Source organism: Ascidiella aspersa, chromosome 3 (assembly GCF_963924565.1).
Source record: "Ascidiella aspersa chromosome 3, kaAscAspe10.2, whole genome shotgun sequence".
Classification (NCBI taxonomy): Eukaryota; Metazoa; Chordata; class Ascidiacea; order Phlebobranchia; family Ascidiidae; genus Ascidiella; species Ascidiella aspersa.
Genome location: NC_139449.1, coordinates 31,113,471 through 31,135,054, shown reverse-complemented (window position 1 = coordinate 31,135,054; position 21,584 = coordinate 31,113,471). Strand labels below are relative to the sequence as shown.

The window sequence follows — 21,584 nt, the reverse complement described above, 5'->3', positions numbered from 1 at the left end:
TTGAAATGATATGAACGGCCGTTTAAAAGCTTTCCTTATGCGATCAACGGTTTGAAGTCCTTTTCTGTATTTCTCACAGGGTGCCATCATGGCAAATATGAAAATAAAAGGACACAAGCGAATGCGAATCAGCAGTGATGCAACAATAACTGAGGAGAGCGACTACAAGCTTTTTGGGTACATCAGATTGGAATGTCTACGGCACATCAACAATCCCAATGCTTTCCTCATATTTGCAATGGTGTACGTGCTTGCGAACGGTAGGTTTCCAGCTTTTAAATTTTTCCACCGAGGATTAAGTAGCTAACGCCGGCACAACAAGGGTACCTTTTCAAGTTAACCTGACTATTTTCGATTATTATCGTAACATCTTACGACAATGGCAGTCTTTTTTCGGCGATGAATACCGTTTTAAAAACCAGCCCAGTAAAGTGAATGGGTATATACGTGGTACCCATTAACCTGGTAAAAAATTTTCGGAAAAACTCCAAAAAAATGGGGCAAACTAAAATCCATTTACTTTGCTAAACTTTTAAAAAAATAAAGGAGGCATTTGTGTGTTACTGGTAGTAGCTCAATGACTTGCTGGCTGAAAACTCTTTTTTTGTCAGCCACTTTTGTTTAAAGGTTCTACGTTAAAAAATTAATTAGTTTAACATGCTCGAAATGTGAACCTATATTCAAAAAGCTGTTAAGCCTTATTACACCCTTACCAAGAAAGTAATACCTCATTTTTAACCAATTCTATTCTATTTAGTAGATATTCTGAAAGCCTTATTGGTATACCACAAAAGGTCAATAAATCATACCACGACCCACCCTAGAACCTAATAACTATTTTTCAACCAGCTGATTGAATCCATTTTTATCGAGGCGCTTGAACCCCGCGCGTGTGTATCTCCAACAAATGGCCCTTACATAGTGAGCAATCCACTAGCCAAAAAGCTGTAAATTAACTAAGGCTCTCAGCGTACGACTTTTTGCAGGAATGGCCAACACCGGAGTAATAAGCATCAACATAACGCCACTCGAGCTGCGCTTCGGTTTCAGCAGCGCCCAGTCGGCCGCCATCGTCGCCTCCTTCTCGGTGGCTTTCTGTCTGCTCAGCGCCGTCGTCGGGTACCTGGGCGCCCGGCGGAACCGGCCTAGGATTGTGGCCATTGGCAGCCTCGTGTATGGCCTCGGCTCGGCAATATACGCCCTTCCGCATTTCCTAACGCCGCCTTACCACTACGGAGAGTATCGGGCGCCAGGTTAGGTCATCGTGCAACCCTCAATACACATGTTTGCCTATTTAAAGATACGCCAATGCGAAAAGTTGAATCTTGTTTGGCTTTAGAGAAGGTTTCAGTCCGTGGTCTAATCAAGGCGTACAATATCGTTCTGTTCTTGGCATTTTGTATTTAGTTTACACAAATGCGTTTTTTGAGCGCTTGTTTTATCATGATAAAGGTGTATAACAGCCCTAAATCAATGTTCACAGTTTTTAACAATTAGGCTACACTAGTTAAACGATAAATTATATAGTTTCCCGGAAACATGTTTAATAATTTTTCGTTGCGACGATATTGGCCATTGCGCCGTTGACTAAGGGCGGATCCAGGATATTTGATTGGTTGGGTCTGAAATGGTTTAGGGATGACGTCACGCCTTATGACGAGACGTCATGAAACAATTAATCTTAAAAAAACTTGTTTTTCTCGGGAAAACTCATGGGCAAATCGAACGAAGCGCGAAATGTGTTTATTTGGATTACATTGGCAACATTTTTAATTTAAATGGATATTCGTGTCGCATTCCGCACATAAAAGAGATGGGCATATTGCTCTGAATACCAGCATTAATAGTTTAATTTAAAATAAATTGCAATTAATAAGTTTTATAAGTTGGCACGGCGTGATAATATAGCCTGAGTTGGCGCTAATTTTAACTTAGCAGATGTAATGTTGCAATGACCACACGAAAACAATACCCTGGGCTTTACGAAAAAATAAAAAGAATGATTGTTAACTTTTATTTATCGAAATACCCTACATTATTCAAAAAATAGGCAACCTTAGTTTAAGATTTATAATTTCAACGTTTAAAATGGATGAAAAATGTGTTAAAAAAGAAGCGGCAACTGTGTAAACTGGCCTGAAGGGAAAAATACCTACCAAGATAACAAAAACAGCGCTCTGCTCTTAATGATTCACTTATTCACTTTTTCCAACAGCGTTGTGTGTTCCTCTACCTCCTTCGAAGAAGTGCGCCGAGTTCGACTCCATGTTCTGGCTCCTCCTCGTCGGACACACGATCATGGGATGCGGAGTCGCTCCTCTCTGGACCCTAGGTTACGCCCACGTCAACGAGAGCGTGTCCAGGAAGAGGGCGCCCATTTATATCGGTAACGTATATCGACTGAGTCAAGGAATACAGATGGGTGTATATTGAGGTCTTGCCCTGCTAAATATTGCTTATCAGCGGCTACGGTATACTCATTATAGTGATGTCATGTGCATCCTATAACCAGTGTTGTATACAAGTCATTTTGAAATGACCAAATTCCCAGTCAAGTCAATTGTAAAATAATTTTAGTCCAGGTCAAGTCTTTTTAAAAAATAAAAGACCCATTCAAAGTTATTAGTTACCCTAGTCAAGGACCAGTCAGTTCATTACTAGAACAAGTCAAGTTCAAGCCAAGTCATTGATAAAAAATCAAACCTTAAACTATTGCAATAAGCGTATCAAGTCATGTCATTGACTTAAGTCATTACAACACTGCCCAACACTAATGCAATCAACGATCTAATATGAAAATCGCCACTTTTGCACTAATCTATTTGATCAATTTCGCCTATAACGGGAAAGTGCTACTTTGTCCCCAAAATAGGGGTATCAATTTTGAAATAAAACACCAAATATCATCATCAGTGTTATATATCGGTTTCATTCAGTTGCTTGATCCGGGCTGCTGATCCCCTTACCATGACGGTGCATGTACGAACAGGATGCAGCAGGAAACGGGGTTATGATCGTTCCTCTACCATCTACTATTGTTCATACGTATAGCTTATTCGGTATAGCTATGATCCCCAGATTACAAAGGTCGCAAGTTCAATCCTCACCGCAGGCTATAGTTTTTCGACCTTGCCTTGCTTTCGCTACAATCCTGATTAAGAAGAAAAACGATTTTTGGTAAAACAAATTTGCTGCCGGAACGCCATTCCGGTAAAATAATCTTTTTAGGTACTTTAAGTCGGTTAAAAAAATTTCTATTTTTAACAGGCCATTGCCTTTTTTCTTGTCAATTCGGCCCGCCTTTTCCTTTAATGTATTTAAAGTAGGTTTTCCGTTGCATATTTGTGCAGCGAATCAAGCGACAACCTCAGGTTTCCTAAGGTCACTTGTTTTTTGCGACGTTAGAAAGTGACTTGGTGACGTTTTTTTTCCGAAATTTTAATTCGTTTCGTTAAGAAAATCTTTGGACTTACACCACTCAAAAAAATAAGGGCTCCTGTAAAAGTAAACTTTGCGTGTGTGAGTCTACGATAATAGAAATGTGACGTTTATGACATCTTATAAACCATTAACTATTCACCCGGTTAGGTTGGGTTGTATCTAAGCAATGGTTTAAGACGCTTAAGTGTGTGCCAGTATTACGCACATAAACAAGTCATTTTGATTATTACTCCAAACAACTTAAGCACTAATGCACTTAATCTTTTAGTAAACTATGCTGCTTGTTGATATTACTCTAAAGAACTTAAGCTGATTGCAAGATTACAACTTCGCGAGAATTGAGAATTCCATCTCGTGTTTCGAATTGGATATATGAATTGCTGTTTAAAATTTAGTTTACGCCAAGTCCATCAAAATTTCTAGAGTCTCTACGATATGATGGCCATCTCTCAAGTTGATCCAGTGCCTTAAACAAGTAATTTTAAAATGACTTAGCTCCCATTCAAGTCATTTGAGAAATATTTACAAAATTACTTATTTTTACAAATTACTTATTTTTTTCTTTAAACAACAAGTTAAGTTTTACTCCACGTTATATGTTAACTAGTTCCCGTCCAAGTCGTAAGTCAATTCAATGTCAAGTCATTGGCATCACAGATAAATGTAAACTGTTTAAATTTATTAAATTCACCCTAATTGAAGCAATATTTCGCACATTAAACAACAAACAAAACTAATGGCAAGGAGAAGTTTACGTCTAAAAATTAAACATTTTATTAGGATTAATGTAAGTTATTTACATTTTCTAAAATGACTCAAGTCAAGTGAAGTGTCAAAGTGTCGGCAAAAATATTTAATCCCAGTCATATTATTTTAAAACAGTGACTTAACACTTAATATACAATTACAAAATTACAAGCAAAATTTTTAATTTAGGACACATGTTTTACGACGTTTGTGCAAGCGTTTTTTTCGAAGCGACAATCACGTCATAAAAATCGCGCTAAGAATGTTGTGTCACGTAATTACAAAACGTTCTAGACTTAATTAAAAGTCCAACTTATTCTCTTCATCTTCGTTTGTTCAGGAATTCTTAACTGTGGAACTTTTATCGGGCCCATCATCGGATATGTTTTCGGAGGAGTAATTCTACGAGATTATTTTGTCGATTTCGATAAACTATCGAGGTATTGTATATTGTAGCAATTATTAATTACTGAAAAAGTTAGTATAGGACTAGACACCTGTATAAGCAAACGAGGTGACGGCTTTAATTTTGCTTCGAAAATTTGGAACAAAAGTAAAGACGTGTCTATTAATGTAACGTAGCGCAACTTATCCCGAAGATCGAACTTTTTGCGCGAGGGATCTCATATGTTGGAACTGACCGCATACAACTAACTTATTATATCTATGTCTTTGGGCTACATCGTGCAGTCAAAACGGCGTTCACCTTAGGGATTAACGACATAATCAGATCAGAGCCCATACCAGAAGCCTATAGTAAATTGTATGTGCATTATGGCATTTTTTGCGAATTAACGTTAATTTTCAACTTAACAAGGTAAACACAACACCTATCACTTTTTTGTTCAGTTTGCTCATTTCACTTTGGTAATGAAATCGTTTTGTAGCCGATCGGGTGGCGATGGTTTTTCCCCAAATTATCGGTTTCGGTATGGGATTAAAATACCAAGAATCGGACCTTCCTAGTGTTGACAACTATTAAATGAAGCGTTTCATAATCTGCTTTTTCTAATTCCAGCACTCCACTTGAGAACACTGATACACGATGGGTGGGTGCTTGGTGGGTAACCCCCCTAATTGTGGCGGCAATTTGCATAGTGGTTGCCGTACCGCTCATGGGATTTCCGAAAACTATGCCAAGTAAGTTTTGTTTTGATTAACGTGACTTGTCACCACTTAAGTTTATTTACACTATGCTAGTGTTGTAATGACTTAAGTCGTTAACTTGACTTAAGGTCACTATTTTTAAATAACTTGATTAGATCTTAGACTGTTTATTTATCAAAACAGATAAAACATAAAATCATTTCTTAAAATCTTTCAGAAAAAGTATTTTTTTTTTCATCTTTGGATACGAAGACAAGAATCTTTCTTTTACATTTTATTGTCCGCGGGAGATCCTTACTTTTCTAAAGTGTTTCAGCTTAACTTGATTAGACTTACGACTTTTAGGTAAAATAACTTGACTTAAGTCATTCGGACAAATCACTTAACTTAGACTAAAATCATTTACACAGATGACTTGACGCATGTCAAGACGCTTTAATTGAATACTTTTTAGCAAATTGGGATATTTTAGACAATTATTAAATGTAATCTTTGTTAACTTGCAATTATATGGGCCGAAAATTTATTTTCGGGACATATCTTGTTTTTGCCGTTATTATATGGGCCGAAAATTTATTTTCGGGACATATCTTGTTTTTGCCGTTATTATATGGGCCGAAAATTTATTTTCGGGACATATCTTGTTTTTGCCGTTATTATTCTTTTTTGGTTTCCTATGGTTTCCTATGGTTTCCTATGGTTTGTTTCAGACCGACTTTTGTCCGAAGCTTTATAGAAAAAGTAGACATCGTAGAACCTTCAAATTTTCAGACATGGCGTAGAGTGGTATGTAGGTGCTTTGTAAAAGTTTATGAGGCTGCACTCCCAGGGGCCTTTGCTTGGGGGGTAAAAACCTGAAATATTGCGTTTTAGCACTTTGTAGCTAACGACAGCCATCTAGCAGCAGAAAAACTTTCATACAGAATTCGTTCATATTCGCTTGCTTTGTCCAGCTCGCGTCGCGACGAGGCGGCTGCTGGCATCCCTGCTGCGCCCTATTGTCCCGCGCGTGCAACATTTGTGTTGGAAGTGGCTTGCCTAGTAAAACTATGCACATGCGACTTGCCTTTCATAAAGAGGCCTCTCTAAGTAAAAAAACCTATTGCTCTTACAACACAAAATATTTTACCACCGCAAATTTAAATGCGAATCCTACAGGCAGTGTACACATCTCTGTTAGCACATGTTGTAATTGTTGCACCATTCAAACATATCAACACCAGGTCTAAGCAAATATAATTATACAAGGGCCGCAACAACAAAAAGCTTAAGTTTAACGCATTCTTAACGACGACGTTACAAAGCTACGTCATAACATGGCGTCATAAATAAATAAATCTTGCGTTTATTGGATTTAAATTGGCAAAACTTTCAATATAAAACGTGGCTTATTAGGCACATAAACGTGTTTGCATATTGCTCAAAACTACAGATTTAAACTCTGTTTCAACAGTGATTGCTCAGACCAAGGCATGGTAAAAATTTACACAGTAAAAGTTGGAAAAAGTATAGCAAACCATAGACGTTAAATCATTTAGAGAGAATGAAAATATTGACTTTTTAAACATGCTAGCTGACCAAAATGTGATAACATGGCCGTAAGCATTATCTACGTAAATTTTTATTGATCAAATGTATGTTTCGATCATTTGCCAAAATCTACGCCATATTTGAACCCCCTTCGCTTCAAAGCCATAAGTTATTATATTATTATACACAACTTATAATTGTGTGTAGATATGTTGGATTGGAGTAACATACAGAACAGGTGCAAATAGCAAATATTCTCCAAATACGATGTTTCCAATATTCTCCAAATCGTATTTCATCGTATTGTCGCGGTAATACACAAAGAGGTAAGGCCGTGAATAAAGTTTCACCCACCGTACAATTAACGGAGGGAAGCATTTCGAGTAGGGATGTTCAAGGCAGAATATCGGCGACACATTTATAATGCTTGCTTTAAATGCGGCGTCAGCATTTTTGGGGGCGACCAATTACTTCGCGATAAGCTTCGCCTAATAATTAAGTGTCAATAGGGTGTATTTACCGCCGCAAGTTTAAATGCGAAATCTTAAGGCAGTCTACGCCTCTCTGTTAGCACCTGTTGTGCATCTTGCTCCAACCAGCATACCAACATCAGGCCTAAACTTATCTAGCAAAACTTTCGATTTAATAGTTTGCGTATTAGGCACGTAATAGTGTTTTTCATATTGTTTGAAACGACAGATTTAAAGCCTGTTTTAACAGTGATTGCTCGGACCAAGCTATGGTAAAAAATTACCTAGTGAAAGTTTGCAAAAGTATAGCAAACCATAGGCGTTAAACCATTTTTAGTCTTTAAGAGAATGATAATATTTGATTTTCAAACACGTAAGCTGGTCAAAATTTAATAAAATAGCCATATGCATTATCTAAGTAAATTCTATTTATCAAATATATGTTTCGATCATTCCCCAAATTCTACGCCATATTTGAACCCCTTTCGCATCAAAGGCGCCGCAAATTTAAATGCGAAATCTGGTGGCAACTCTAATCCAACATATCAACACCAGGCCTACACAACTTAAAATTGTGTGTTGATATGTTGGATTGGAGTAACATACTATACAGGTGCAAACAGCAAATATTTTCCAAATACGATTTTTCCAATATTCTCCAAATCGTATTTCATCGTATTGTTGCGGTAATACACAAAGAGGTAAGGCCGTGAATAAAGTTTCACCCACCGTACAATTAACGGAGGGAAGCATTGCGAGTAGAGATGTTCAAAGCAGAATATCGGCGACTCATTTATAATGCTTGCTTTAAATGCGGCGTCAGCATTTTTTGGGGCGACCAATTACTTTGCGATAAGCTTCGCCTAATAATCAAGTGTCAATAGGGTGTATTTACCGCCGCAAATTTAAATGCGAAATCTTAAGGCAGTGTACGCCTCTCTGTTAGCACCTGTTGTGCATGTTGCTCCAACCAACATACCAATATCAGGCCTAAATAACTAGCAAAACTTTCGATTTAATAGTTTGCGTATTAGGCACATAATAGTGTGTTTCATATTGTTTAAAACTACAGATTTAAAGTCTGTTTTAACAGTGATTGCTCGGACCAAGCCATGGTAAAAATTTACCGAGTAAAAGTTTTCAAAAGTATTGCAAACCATAGGCGTTAAACCATTTTAAGTCTTGAGGAGAATGATAATATTTGGTTTTCAAACACGTAAGCTCTGGCCAAAATGTAATAAAATGGCCATGTACATTATCTACGCAAATTCTATTTATCAAATATATGTTTAGATCATTCCCCAAATACTACGCCATATTTGAACCCCTTTCGCATCAAAGTGGGGAAGTTTTCGGCCCATATCTGTTTTTGCTTGCAGAAACAAGTTAAGGAAAATGAAAAACAAAATATGAAATATATAATATAAAATACACAATACAAAATACAAAATATTAAAAAATAAAAAGTGTAAAATAAAAAAAATATTAAATAAAAAAAAAATAAAAAAATAAAAAACACACAAAAAAAATAAAAAATAAAAATTAAAAAATGAATATGAAAAATAAAATTGAAAAAAAAAAAAAAAATAAATAAAATCAATTTCAAAAAAAAATTAAAACTAAATAAAAATAAACACTAAGCCCTGACAATATACCCCCTGACAAAATATACAACAACCGCACCCCCGTCTAGTTCTTTTTTGGTTTCCTATGGTTTGTTTCAGACCGAGTTTTGTCCGAAGCTTTATAGAAAAAGTAGACATCGTAGAACCTTCAAATTTTCAGACATGGCGTAGAGTGGTATGTAGGTGCTTTGTAAAAGTTTATGAGGCTGCACTCCCAGGGGCCTTTGCTTGGGGGGTAAAAACCTGAAATATTGCGTTTTAGCACTTTGTAGCTAACGACAGCCATCTAGCAGCAGAAAAACTTTCATACAGAATTCGTTCATATTCGCTTGCTTTGTCCAGCTCGCGTCGCGACGAGGCGGCTGCTGGCATCCCTGCTGCGCCCTATTGTCCCGCGCGTGCAACATTTGTGTTGGAAGTGGCTTGCCTAGTAAAACTATGCACATGCGACTTGCCTTTCATAAAGAGGCCTCTCTAAGTAAAAAAACCTATTGCTCTTACAACACAAAATATTTTACCACCGCAAATTTAAATGCGAATCCTACAGGCAGTGTACACATCTCTGTTAGCACATGTTGTAATTGTTGCACCATTCAAACATATCAACACCAGGTCTAAGCAAATATAATTATACAAGGGCCGCAACAACAAAAAGCTTAAGTTTAACGCATTCTTAACGACGACGTTACAAAGCTACGTCATAACATGGCGTCATAAATAAATAAATCTTGCGTTTATTGGATTTAAATTGGCAAAACTTTCAATATAAAACGTGGCTTATTAGGCACATAAACGTGTTTGCATATTGCTCAAAACTACAGATTTAAACTCTGTTTCAACAGTGATTGCTCAGACCAAGGCATGGTAAAAATTTACACAGTAAAAGTTGGAAAAAGTATAGCAAACCATAGACGTTAAATCATTTAGAGAGAATGAAAATATTGACTTTTTAAACATGCTAGCTGACCAAAATGTGATAACATGGCCGTAAGCATTATCTACGTAAATTTTTATTGATCAAATGTATGTTTCGATCATTTGCCAAAATCTACGCCATATTTGAACCCCCTTCGCTTCAAAGCCATAAGTTATTATATTATTATACACAACTTATAATTGTGTGTAGATATGTTGGATTGGAGTAACATACAGAACAGGTGCAAATAGCAAATATTCTCCAAATACGATGTTTCCAATATTCTCCAAATCGTATTTCATCGTATTGTCGCGGTAATACACAAAGAGGTAAGGCCGTGAATAAAGTTTCACCCACCGTACAATTAACGGAGGGAAGCATTTCGAGTAGGGATGTTCAAGGCAGAATATCGGCGACACATTTATAATGCTTGCTTTAAATGCGGCGTCAGCATTTTTGGGGGCGACCAATTACTTCGCGATAAGCTTCGCCTAATAATTAAGTGTCAATAGGGTGTATTTACCGCCGCAAGTTTAAATGCGAAATCTTAAGGCAGTCTACGCCTCTCTGTTAGCACCTGTTGTGCATCTTGCTCCAACCAGCATACCAACATCAGGCCTAAACTTATCTAGCAAAACTTTCGATTTAATAGTTTGCGTATTAGGCACGTAATAGTGTTTTTCATATTGTTTGAAACGACAGATTTAAAGCCTGTTTTAACAGTGATTGCTCGGACCAAGCTATGGTAAAAAATTACCTAGTGAAAGTTTGCAAAAGTATAGCAAACCATAGGCGTTAAACCATTTTTAGTCTTTAAGAGAATGATAATATTTGATTTTCAAACACGTAAGCTGGTCAAAATTTAATAAAATAGCCATATGCATTATCTAAGTAAATTCTATTTATCAAATATATGTTTCGATCATTCCCCAAATTCTACGCCATATTTGAACCCCTTTCGCATCAAAGGCGCCGCAAATTTAAATGCGAAATCTGGTGGCAACTCTAATCCAACATATCAACACCAGGCCTACACAACTTAAAATTGTGTGTTGATATGTTGGATTGGAGTAACATACTATACAGGTGCAAACAGCAAATATTTTCCAAATACGATTTTTCCAATATTCTCCAAATCGTATTTCATCGTATTGTTGCGGTAATACACAAAGAGGTAAGGCCGTGAATAAAGTTTCACCCACCGTACAATTAACGGAGGGAAGCATTGCGAGTAGAGATGTTCAAAGCAGAATATCGGCGACTCATTTATAATGCTTGCTTTAAATGCGGCGTCAGCATTTTTTGGGGCGACCAATTACTTTGCGATAAGCTTCGCCTAATAATCAAGTGTCAATAGGGTGTATTTACCGCCGCAAATTTAAATGCGAAATCTTAAGGCAGTGTACGCCTCTCTGTTAGCACCTGTTGTGCATGTTGCTCCAACCAACATACCAATATCAGGCCTAAATAACTAGCAAAACTTTCGATTTAATAGTTTGCGTATTAGGCACATAATAGTGTGTTTCATATTGTTTAAAACTACAGATTTAAAGTCTGTTTTAACAGTGATTGCTCGGACCAAGCCATGGTAAAAATTTACCGAGTAAAAGTTTTCAAAAGTATTGCAAACCATAGGCGTTAAACCATTTTAAGTCTTGAGGAGAATGATAATATTTGGTTTTCAAACACGTAAGCTCTGGCCAAAATGTAATAAAATGGCCATGTACATTATCTACGCAAATTCTATTTATCAAATATATGTTTAGATCATTCCCCAAATACTACGCCATATTTGAACCCCTTTCGCATCAAAGTGGGGAAGTTTTCGGCCCATATCTGTTTTTGCTTGCAGAAACAAGTTAAGGAAAATGAAAAACAAAATATGAAATATATAATATAAAATACACAATACAAAATACAAAATATTAAAAAATAAAAAGTGTAAAATAAAAAAAATATTAAATAAAAAAAAAATAAAAAAATAAAAAACACACAAAAAAAATAAAAAATAAAAATTAAAAAATGAATATGAAAAATAAAATTGAAAAAAAAAAAAAAAATAAATAAAATCAATTTCAAAAAAAAATTAAAACTAAATAAAAATAAACACTAAGCCCTGACAATATACCCCCTGACAAAATATACAACAACCGCACCCCCGTCTAGTTCTTTTTTGGTTTCCTATGGTTTGTTTCAGACCGAGTTTTGTCCGAAGCTTTATAGAAAAAGTAGACATCGTAGAACCTTCAAATTTTCAGACATGGCGTAGAGTGGTATGTAGGTGCTTTGTAAAAGTTTATGAGGCTGCACTCCCAGGGGCCTTTGCTTGGGGGGTAAAAACCTGAAATATTGCGTTTTAGCACTTTGTAGCTAACGACAGCCATCTAGCAGCAGAAAAACTTTCATACAGAATTCGTTCATATTCGCTTGCTTTGTCCAGCTCGCGTCGCGACGAGGCGGCTGCCGGCATCCCTGCTGCGCCCTATTGTCCCGCGCGTGCAACATTTGTGTTGGAAGTGGCTTGCCTAGTAAAACTATGCACATGCGACTTGCCTTTCATAAAGAGGCCTCTCTAAGTCAAAAAACCTATTGCTCTTACAACACAAAATATTTTACCACCGCAAATTTAAATGCGAATCCTACAGGCAGTGTACACATCTCTGTTAGCACATGTTGTAATTGTTGCACCATTCAAACATATCAACACCAGGTCTAAGCAAATATAATTATACAAGGGCCGCAACAACAAAAAGCTTAAGTTTAACGCATTCTTAACGACGACGTTACAAAGCTACGTCATAACATGGCGTCATAAATAAATAAATCTTGCGTTTATTGGATTTAAATTGGCAAAACTTTCAATATAAAACGTGGCTTATTAGGCACATAAACGTGTTTGCATATTGCTCAAAACTACAGATTTAAACTCTGTTTCAACAGTGATTGCTCAGACCAAGGCATGGTAAAAATTTACACAGTAAAAGTTGGAAAAAGTATAGCAAACCATAGACGTTAAATCATTTAGAGAGAATAAAAATATTGACTTTTTAAACATGCTAGCTGACCAAAATGTAATAACATGGCCGTAAGCATTATCTACGTAAATTTTTATTGATCAAATGTATGTTTCGATCATTTGCCAAAATCTACGACATATTTGAACCCCCTTCGCTTCAAAGCCATAAGTTATTATATTATTATACACAACTTATAATTGTGTGTAGATATGTTGGATTGGAGTAACATACAGAACAGGTGCAAATAGCAAATATTCTCCAAATACGATGTTTCCAATATTCTCCAAATCGTATTTCATCGTATTGTCGCGGTAATACACAAAGAGGTAAGGCCGTGAATAAAGTTTCACCCACCGTACAATTAACGGAGGGAAGCATTTCGAGTAGGGATGTTCAAGGCAGAATATCGGCGACACATTTATAATGCTTGCTTTAAATGCGGCGTCAGCATTTTTTGGGGCGACCAATTACTTCGCGATAAGCTTCGCCTAATAATTAAGTGTCAATAGGGTGTATTTACCGCCGCAAGTTTAAATGCGAAATCTTAAGGCAGTCTACGCCTCTCTGTTAGCACCTGTTGTGCATCTTGCTCCAACCAGCATACCACCATCAGGCCTAAACTTATCTAGCAAAACTTTCGATTTAATAGTTTGCGTATTAGGCACGTAATAGTGTTTTTCATATTGTTTGAAACGACAGATTTAAAGCCTGTTTTAACAGTGATTGCTCGGACCAAGCTATGGTAAAAAATTACCTAGTGAAAGTTTGCAAAAGTATAGCAAACCATAGGCGTTAAACCATTTTTAGTCTTTAAGAGAATGATAATATTTGATTTTCAAACACGTAAGCTGGTCAAAATTTAATAAAATAGTCATATGCATTATCTAAGTAAATTCTATTTATCAAATATATGTTTCGATCATTCCCCAAATTCTACGCCATATTTGAACCACTTTCGCATCAAAGGCATATTTTAAGTGGGGAAGTTTTCGGCCCATATCTGTTTTTGCTTGCAGAAACAAGTTAAGGAAAATGAAAAACAAAATATATAATATAAAGTACACAATACAAAATATTAAAAAAAAAATTAAAAAAAAAAAAATTAAAATAAAGTAGAAATTAAAAATAAACACTAAGCCCTGAAAATATATCCCCTGACAAAATATACAACAACCGCACCCCCGTCTAGTTCTTTTTTGGTTTCCTATGGTTTCCTATGGTTTCCTATGGTATGTTTCAGACCGAGTTTTGTCCGAAGCTTTATAGAAAAAGTAGACATCGTAGAACCTTCAAATTTTCAGACATGGCGTAGAGTGGTATGTAGGTGCTTTGTAAAAGTTTATGAGGCTGCACTCCCAGGGGCCTTTGCTTGGGGGGTAAAAACCTGAAATATTGCGTTTTAGCACTTTCTAGCTAACGACAGCCATCTAGCAGCAGAAAAACTTTCATACAGAATTCGTTCATATTCGCTTGCTTTGTCCAGCTCGGGTCGCGACGAGGCGGCTGCTGGCATCCCTGCTGCGCCCTATTGTCCCGCGCGTGCAACATTTGTGTTGGAAGTGGCTTGCCTAGTAAAACTATGCACATGCGACTTGCCTTTCATAAAGAGGCCTCTCTAAGTAAAAAAACCTATTGCTCTTACAACACAAAATATTTTACCACCGCAAATTTAAATGCGAATCCTACAGGCAGTGTACACATCTCTGTTAGCACATGTTGTAATTGTTGCACCATTCAAACATATCAACACCAGGTCTAAGCAAATATAATTATACAAGGGCCGCAACAACAAAAAGCTTAAGTTTAACGCATTCTTAACGACGACGTTACAAAGCTACGTCATAACATGGCGTCATAAATAAATAAATCTTGCGTTTATTGGATTTAAATCGGCAAAACTTTCAATATAAAACGTGGCTTATTAGGCACATAAACGTGTTTGCATATTGCTCAAAACTACAGATTTAAACTCTGTTTCAACAGTGATTGCTCAGACCAAGGCATGGTAAAAATTTACACAGTAAAAGTTGGAAAAAGTATAGCAAACCATAGACGTTAAATCATTTAGAGAGAATGAAAATATTGACTTTTTAAACATGTTAGCTGACCAAAATGTAATAACATGGCCGTAAGCATTATCTACGTAAATTTTTATTGATCAAATGTATGTTTCGATCATTTGCCAAAATCTACGCCATATTTGAACCCCCTTCGCTTCAAAGCCATAAGTTATTATATTATTATACACAACTTATAATTGTGTGTAGATATGTTGGATTGGAGTAACATACAGAACAGGTGCAAATAGCAAATATTCTCCAAAAACGATGTTTCCAATATTCTCCAAATCGTATTTCATCGCATTGTCGCGGTAATACACAAAGAGGTAAGGCCGTGAATAAAGTTTCACCCACCGTACAATTAACGGAGGGAAGCATTTCGAGTAGGGATGTTCAAGGCAGAATATCGGCGACACATTTATAATGCTTGCTTTAAATGCGGCGTCAGCATTTTTTGGGGCGACCAATTACTTCGCGATAAGCTTCGCCTAATAATTAAGTGTCAATAGGGTGTATTTACCGCCGCAAGTTTAAATGCGAAATCTTAAGGCAGTCTACGCCTCTCTGTTAGCACCTGTTGTGCATCTTGCTCCAACCAGCATACCAACATCAGGCCTAAACTTATCTAGCAAAACTTTCGATTTAATAGGTTGCGTATTAGGCACGTAATAGTGTTTTTCATATTGTTTGAAACGACAGATTTAAAGCCTGTTTTAACAGTGATTGCTCGGACCAAGCTATGGTAAAAAATTACCTAGTGAAAGTTTGCAAAAGTATAGCAAACCATAGGCGTTAAACCATTTTTAGTCTTTAAGAGAATGATAATATTTGATTTTCAAACACGTAAGCTGGTCAAAATTTAATAAAATAGCCATATGCATTATCTAAGTAAATTCTATTTATCAAATATATGTTTCGATCATTCCCCAAATTCTACGCCATATTTGAACCCCTTTCGCATCAAAGGCATATTTTAAGTGGGGAAGTTTTCGGCCCATATCTGTTTTTGCTTGCAGAAACAAGTTAAGGAAAATGAAAAACAAAATATATAATATAAAGTACACAATACAAAATATTAAAAAAAAAAAAAAAAAAAAAAAATTAAAATAAAGTAAAAATTGAAAATAAACACTAAGCCCTGAAAATATATCCCCTGACAAAATATACAACAACCGCACCCCCGTCTAGTTTACCTTGTTTCCGTATTTCTGATGTGCGAATTATTTGTTAGAATCGAACGTGTTCAACATTTATGATGTTTAATGTCAATTTCGATGCCAATCTGTGGCTTAAAATGACTTGCGTAACTAATAACTTTGACTAACATTTTTTGTTTTGGTGTGAAAATGACTTGACTTGGGCTTGGTCATTTTAAAAAGTCTTGTTTACAACATTGCAAATCTTGCTAGTGTATAGCGTTAGCTAACTGAATCAGCGTCTTTAAAGACTTGGGCTAAACCCTTTATCGAAAAAAAGATGCGTACTATTATATCCTATTTCTATCATTTTTCAATCACTGATTGTTTGAGAAACTGAATAGAGGCGAACGCAGAAATACCTACATTGGATTTAGACGTGAAATAGAATGCTTTCTACATAAATCAAATAGTGTTATAGAATAGTATAAGCTTTATACATAAGGAGTACACCGAGTTTATAAGGGAATGAAGCAATAATACTTTTCATATCGTAGCTATATCAAAGCGTGTGCAATATGTTTTAAATTTTAGGTATCCGGGATGTATATACTGTAACTGTAGTATTGGTGACGATGTTTGCAAGGTTATTTGATTATAATTGACAAATGTTTAACCTGAAGTTACCTTAAGACACCGTTCTTTGTTATTTTTTTTAGCAACAAAGAAAATTCTACGAAATCAGATTTCCGAAGTTCAAAATGACGAAGGCGACGACAAATCGCCAAATGACGTCATCTCGAGTTTACGCACGCTCATGCGTAACCGCACCTACGTCATGATCGTGTTGGGAGGCGTCTTCACGCAATTCTGTTTCAAGGGCGTGACGTCATTCACGGCCAAGTTAATCGAAAACGAGTTTTTCCTGACAGCGGCCGACGCCGCCATACTTTCAGGTGTCGGGAGTTGCAATAAATATTTATCGTTGCATTTTTTTTTTCAGCATTTAAATGTTGTTCGGATATTTAGAGGTCTTTCAGTGTCATTCACCCTGACGAAGGCGGCCTGCATAGGTGGCCGAAACGTTGGTAAAGAATTAAAATTACCAGAGAAGTTTTTTAATTTGTACCTTTAGACCTAATTTAAACTCAGGGTTCTAGCTAAGGACCAATGCCGCGAATATATTGATTGTGAGATGCCGTGCATCTTTTAATTTCACTGGCGGGTTGAAGCTTGGGACAACACTATATACTATTTTTTTTTACTGTTCCAGATATCATGTGAATTTCCCTTTGTTAGTATAGTTTTACTAATTTCTCCTAAACTACACACGTTGCCTGGATTTATATAACCACAACTATGTTTTGTTGCACCACTCATAAAAAAATAGAAAAAAATTCGAGCAAAATAAGTTATTTTGGCGTCTTCAGTCTCTAGGAAAAACAACAAACAATGCAACTTTGTTTTATTCGTTTTTTTGGGGGGGAAACTGATGATGCCCTATTTTGTGGCAAAATACATTTCTTTTTCAAATGACTAGAAATCTGTTAAAATAAACAAAAATGTATGTGCCAAAACAAGTCGGTGACTCAAGTCACCACAAGCCTGACTATTTATCTTTCCCCTTTCTTTACAGCAAGTGGCCCAACGCGAAAATTGAATTGCCATTAAACAAATACTGAGGCCTGAGCCTAATTCGACCGATGTTGAAACACAGGTTCGGTTTTGCCTCCTGCCGGCGTTCTGGCCCACATTGTTGCCAGCATTCTGGTGAGCAAAACTGAAATGAGCATCCGCACGATTCTGAGGTTCAACGCCGTTTGCGTTTTTCTCGCCGTGGCCCTGTGCTCGATTTGCTTCGGAATCTGTGGCGAGGAGTCGGTAGCCGGGATAACTGCTCCCTATGAAAGGTCAGCGGCAATATCTATACATCGGAAGAACCGGTAACTTAAAGATTTGCTACTTCCACACCACGACCTTTATACTTGATTGTAATTTATTTATTTCCAACTTGTCGTTTTGAAAAGTTAACTTAAATGTTAGAACAACGGAGAAATAAAACAATGATGCATGACCCGCCCAAACGCTAAATCGCACCCAAACCTAAATATTGTAAGCAATATAAACACCCCTGGACGTAATATATTGAAAGCAATAAAACCCCCTGGTACTAGTTTTAATCATTCGAGTAACAAATCTATAATTTTGTTAAAATATGTGACTCAACAGAGCCCCTTCGCTTTATTGGCGCCAGTGATGTTCGCCTTAGTTTGATGTCTGTCATTTTGGTAATTTCAAAAATTTTTAATTTACCATGTACCTCTTTCGTGCAAATTTGAATCCCACTTAATGTAATTGCTCCCCATTTTCGTGTAATTTTTCAACGCGTATCTAGCTTACCCGAAGAAAGTGGAAACATAAATGTTTAATTTTTGGGCTTCGCAGTAACTCCATTACTGCGATGGGGAGCTTGGTGTCAACTTGCAACGAGGACTGTGCTTGCCAGGAGGAGTTCTACGTTCCTGTCTGCGGCTCGGACAACATCACTTACTTCAGCGGCTGTCACGCTGGCTGCAGTTATAATCTAACACTTGGGGAAAAACCGGTAGGTTGGCTAATTCTAAAAATGGTAAAGAGGCGTAGAGAAGTTATTAATGACGCAGCAGTCAAGCATCTCAAAGGGTACCACATTTAAAAATACTAAAATAATTGGTAATTAAATGTAAAACAAAAAACTCCATAGAGATGTGTAGATGTAACCTTGTCCTTTCGATGCAGCAATACCCAACAATAAAGCACACTTATTAATAGTACACCGAGTTCCTTTCAAAATGCTTACCGAAAATAGCAGCCTTTGTAAAGTTTTCCGTGCTACCAAGGCAAGGCTGGGGAAAGGTAGTCTCACCATGACATTATAGAAGTGACAGGCTATACCAAACTGGTCATAATTGCCCCGTACAATACGGCGAGGCAAATTATACAAATACAGTGACTACTTAGGTTAATTAAAGTTAAAGTTTTAAAGCACAACTAAATAGCCAACAGCTTCAATTTAGAAATTATCTTTGCAGTCTTTCGGCAACTGTTCCTGTATTCTGTCAAGTCCCCAATCAGCCACAATTGGAGCGTGTCCAATACCAGCTTCCGCATCAGCTGATGGATGCGTCACAGTCGGCGTTTTTCTGGCCGTCATGTCCTTCGGAATATTTTTCACCATGTTGTCTGTCACCCCGATGATGGTGGCGTTATTCAGGTAAAGCGAGGTACGCCTGTTGTAGTGATTTCTCAAACGACACCCTTAGCTTGATAAAGACCGTAATGTTAAGTAAAACACCTACAACAAAAATCTAGAATTTGTTACTGATATCATTAATTAGCATTAGAAGAACCAATAATATTTTGAGCTTAAGATTTACTACTGAAACAAATTCGATCATATCAGCTTTGCTCTGAGAGAGTTTTGAACAAATATTCCTTAACAGATAAATGTTAGCTATAATTTTTCTAACTTTATATTTGTTTAATCTTAAAATTTTTTTAAGACCACCAAGACTAAATATATGTTGATTAAAACAATAATGTAATACCGCTATACGGTGATCTTTTAACTCTTGAGTTTCACTTCTCTTCTTACTTATGTTAAGCTGTTGTTTACACAACTCACTGTAATTTCATAGGGTGGTGCCCGAATCGACCCGTTCGTTCGCGATCGGCATATTCTGGCTTCTTGCGCTTGCAGTCGGTATGATCCCAGCACCTCTGGTGTTTGGAGCAATTATCGACTCAACTTGCTTGTTCTGGCAAACCCGGCAGTGTGACGGCATTAGGACTTCGTGCATCATGTACGACAACCGAGGTCTAGCCTTGGGCTTCGCCGTGTTTTGTAAGTATTGACCCAACAGATACAGGCGTTATGCGAATATCTTGTATCTTCAGTGTATATTTAAGTAATCAATCGGAACGAAAAAGCTTTTTAGGGGTTAAACTTATTAGTATTGTTGCGAGGGTTGATTCCGTAAAACCGAATGATCTAAAAAGCGTATCTTCAATTTTAATTCAAGGTAAGGCTGGGAAGGAGCTTGCTATGAGATTCTAGCGCTGTTAACTCCAAATTAGGTCAATTTAAATGATTTAAAACACCTGAAGTGCTCGATCTCAATTTTTGAATAATCTCTGGAAATCAATTGCTAGCCATTTCAATGACAATTGATAAACTAAGGTTTGTCTTTTCGATAACCTAATTTGAGCCCAAATATGTCAAATTTATAACAAGACATTATATATATATTAGAAAAACATGTAATGTAGCACAACACATAGTTGTAACTATTGCATACTCAGCGCCTACCTATTACTGTTATTTTTTCATAAAATATACCAACACCTGTATTTCTAAAGTGTTAAAATTGTATTTCAGGCATGGTCACCCAGTTTTTGGCCGGTTGCTTTTTCTCGTGGGGATCTTTGTTTTACGAACAACAGAAAGTTCCGAATGTTTCAGAAAAAACTGATACCAGCGAAATGAAACAGCATGTGAACGCGCACTCGAGATCACAGAAATATCAACTTAAATAGAGATTTTTCCACTATCTGTTTTTAGGGAAATATACGTATTGTCGTCGGATATAACGCGACCGCTATCTGAATCCCATAATGTCATGTGCACAATGTTATGCGAAATGTGGTGTTTTTAAGCACTTGTGTTTGTTGTATTATTGGAAGTGATTTTTCCTGTGACAACGACAAGAGATTATATGTTGAATATTTCATACTAAAAGTATATATACCTCACTTGAAAGCCTCAAAAATCGTTTTCAAGTTCCTATACCTGTTTGCCTATTTTTGCATTGTTAAAAAATCATCCCGAGATTCAAAATTGCGCAAATTATTACAGGCATATATGGAAATATCAAACAAAAATATAACTTAAAAGTGAACCAGTGAAAGAATTGCCAAAGTTTTAAACTCAACAAACAGTTGTTGGACTGGATATACACGAATCTTTCTGATAGACTGACTGTATAGCTATTGTGCAAAGTGGGTAAATCAGATTTGTTATCTACTAAAATAGTTTTCAGGCAAATATACTAAAAAATATTAGTTTTTAACTTGAAAAGTGCACTCAACTTAAGTTATGTTCAGAAATAATTCATGATTGTTAGAGTCTGAAGTTGTCTTCGTTTAAAGCTATTAGCTATATAAAAGTCGGTAAACAGTTGACGCATGGCCTAAAAAGGCGACTATAAACTAGGATGGTAGTTAAATAAAAAAATAACACAACTTTTAACTGTAAACTTTTGTGAAAAAAGTTGTATATTTGCAACAAAGGGCCAACTAAACTTTCCATTTTAGTTAGCCTTAATATTGACATACAAAAAATTGGACCCGGATAATTTTCCTAATGTTTCAAGATAAGACGAACTCGACGAGTCTCTAAATGCCTAGATTTATTTCCGAGTCACCTTTATACAAAACATCACGCCGGACTACTCTTCTTTGGCCTAATTTTGTTTGAAACTCGGCAGTTTTTTTGGG

The 21,584-nt window shown here is 36.5% G+C and overlaps 1 protein-coding gene across 1 annotated transcript; it reads left to right on the top strand.

Annotated features, from left to right (window-relative positions):
* Window positions 1–988: 988 nt before the first annotated feature.
* LOC146161587 (solute carrier organic anion transporter family member 4C1-like) lies at window positions 989–20,624 on the top strand. The gene is made up of 8 exons (XM_083385197.1): window positions 989–1,253; window positions 2,216–2,386; window positions 16,769–17,005; window positions 17,767–17,959; window positions 18,495–18,654; window positions 19,121–19,302; window positions 19,727–19,932; window positions 20,467–20,624. Exons 1-8 carry the CDS (start codon window positions 989–991, stop codon window positions 20,622–20,624), a joined length of 1,572 nt encoding a protein of 523 aa, XP_083241323.1.
* The last annotated feature ends 960 nt before the right edge of the window (window positions 20,625–21,584 follow it).

Bases quoted from the DNA above. Each gene is read 5' to 3' on its own strand.
- LOC146161587 (XM_083385197.1), top strand. From the start codon at position 989: ATGGCCAACACCGGAGTAATAAGCATCAACATAACGCCACTCGAGCTG. The intron at 17,960-18,494 runs GTCAGCGGCAAT...TGGGCTTCGCAG, and splicing joins ATAACTGCTCCCTATGAAAG to TAACTCCATTACTGCGATGG. The intron at 18,655-19,120 runs GTAGGTTGGCTA...TTATCTTTGCAG, and splicing joins TAACACTTGGGGAAAAACCG to TCTTTCGGCAACTGTTCCTG.